The following is a 2,500-nucleotide window of genomic DNA, read 5'->3' on the forward strand; positions in this document are numbered from 1 at the left end:
TGTGAGACGTTAGCGTGCAGATGTTTCCCTGTATTGTGAGACGTTAGCGTGCAGATGATTCCCTGTATTGTGAGACGTTAGCGTGCAGATGTTTCCCAGTATTGTGAGACGTTAGCGTGCAGATGTTTCCCAGTATTGTGAGACGTTAGCGTGCAGATGTTTCCCTGTATTGTGCAGATGTTCCCTGTATTGTGAGACTTTAGCGTGCAGATGTTTCCCTGTATTGTGAGACTTTAGCGTGCAGATGTTTTCCTGTATTGTGAGACGTTAGCGTGCAGATGTTTCCTGTATTGTGAGACTTTAGCGTGCAGATGTTTCCTGTATTGTGAGACGTTAGCGTGCAGATGTTTCCCTGTATTGTGCAGATGTTTCCCTGTATTGTGAGACGTTAGCGTGCAGATGTTTCCCTGTATTGTGAGACGTTAGCGTGCAGATGTTTCCCTGTATTGTGAGACGTTAGCGTGCAGATGTTTCCCAGTATTGTGAGACGTTAGCGTGCAGATGTTTCCCTGTATTGTGAGACGTTAGCGTGCAGATGTTTCCCTGTATTGTGAGACGTTAGCGTGCAGATGTTTCCTGTATTGTGAGACGTTAGCGTGCAGATGTTTCCCTGTATTGTGCAGATGTTTCCCAGTATTGTGAGACTTTAGCGTGCAGATGTTTCCCTGTATTGTGAGACGTTAGCGTGCAGATGTTTCCCAGTATTGTGAGACGTTAGCGTGCAGATGTTTCCCTGTATTGTGAGACTTTAGCGTGCAGATGTTTCCCTGTATTGTGAGACGTTTAGCGTGCAGATGTTTCCCTGTATTGTGAGACGTTAGCGTGCAGATGTTTCCCTGTATTGTGAGACGTTAGCGTGCAGATGTTTCCCTGTATTGTGAGACTTTAGCGTGCAGATGTTTCCCTGTATTGTGAGACGTTAGCGTGCAGATGTTCCCTGTATTGTGAGACGTTAGCGTGCAGATGTTCCCTGTATTGTGAGACGTTAGCGTGCAGATGTTCCCTGTATTGTGAGACTTTAGCGTGCAGATGTTTCCCTGTATTGTGAGACTTTAGCGTGCAGATGTTTCCCTGTATTGTGAGACTTTAGCGTGCAGATGTTTCCCTGTATTGTGAGACGTTTAGCGTGCAGATGTTTCCCTGTATTGTGAGACGTTACGGGCAGATGTTTCCCTGTATTGTGAGACGTTAGCGTGCAGATGTTTCCCTGTATTGTGAGACGTTAGCGTGCAGATGTTTCCCTGTATTGTGAGACGTTAGCGTGCAGATGTTTCCTGTATTGTGAGACGTTAGCGTGCAGATGTTTCCCTGTATTGTGAGACGTTAGCGTGCAGATGTTTCCCTGTATTGTGCAGATGTTCCCTGTATTGTGAAACGTTAGCGTGCAGATGTTTCCCAGTATTGTGAGACGTTAGCGTGCAGATGTTTCCCAGTATTGTGAGACGTTAGCGTGCAGATGTTTCCAGTATTGTGAGACGTTAGCGTGCAGATGTTTCCCGTATTGTGAGACGTTAGCGTGCAGATGTTTCCCAGTATTGTGAGAAGTTAGTGTGCAGATGTTCCCTGTATTGTGAGACGTTAGTGTGCAGATGTTTCCCTGTATTGTGAGACTTTAGCGTGCAGATGTTTCCTGTATTGTGAGACGTTAGTGTGCAGATGTTCCCAGTATTGTGAGAAGTTAGTGTGCAGATGTTTCCCAGTATTGTGAGACTTTAGCGTGCAGATGTTTCCCAGTATTGTGAGACGTTAGCGTGCAGATGTTTCCTGTATTGTGAGACGTTAGCGTGCAGATGTTTCCCAGTATTGTGAGACGTTAGCGTGCAGATGTTTCCCAGTATTGTGAGAAGTTAGTGTGCAGATGTTCCCTGTATTGTGAGACTTTAGTGTGCAGATGTTTCCCAGTATTGTGAGACGTTAGTGTGCAGATGTTCCCTGTATTGTGAGACGTTAGTGTGCAGATGTTCCCTGTATTGTGAGAAGTTAGTGTGCAGATGTTCCCTGTATTGTGAGAAGTTAGTGTGCAGATGTTCCCTGTATTGTGAGACGTTAGTGTGCAGATGTTCCCTGTATTGTCTGACCTCTTTGAGCAGCCGCAGTAGGTTCCTCTTGCCGCTGGACTCCGCTGCCTGCTGGTCTGGAGTCAGCCGGCTGAAGTCTCTGCAGCGCTGCGGCTTCAGATCGACGCGGCCGTACAGACGGCCTTCAATGCTGTTAAAGATCACCGACAGCGACCGCGGCAACAGACCCGAATCGTGGTCCGGACCTGAGACACAGACGGGCAGATGTTAAAATGTGAAAAACATTTTTTTTTAAAACTTAACGGGAGACACAAACATGTTTTACATTTTGAGATTGTTGGGCTATTTTGCATCCACCCATCACGTTTCCTTTCAGACTTTAAAAAAAAACACATTTTTACTTCACTGTGTGTGTAGATTTCTCCTAAATTCAACAAAAGTAAGCATTAGATATGCTCACAAGTTACTTTTTTTTTTTGGGG

The 2,500-nt window shown here is 45.6% G+C and overlaps 1 protein-coding gene across 1 annotated transcript in view; it reads right to left on the bottom strand.

Moving 5' to 3' along the window:
• Window positions 1-2,500, bottom strand: part of LOC144513605 (uncharacterized) — a 32,206-nt gene that overhangs the window by 22,318 nt on the left and 7,388 nt on the right. Inside the window, exon 6 of the mRNA XM_078244749.1 lies at window positions 2,079-2,263. Within this exon, the coding sequence (XP_078100875.1) occupies window positions 2,079-2,263 (185 nt within the window). The remainder of the gene's footprint in view (window positions 1-2,078; window positions 2,264-2,500) is intronic.

Source organism: Sander vitreus, unplaced genomic scaffold, assembly GCF_031162955.1.
Source record: "Sander vitreus isolate 19-12246 unplaced genomic scaffold, sanVit1 ctg296_0, whole genome shotgun sequence".
Classification (NCBI taxonomy): Eukaryota; Metazoa; Chordata; class Actinopteri; order Perciformes; family Percidae; genus Sander; species Sander vitreus.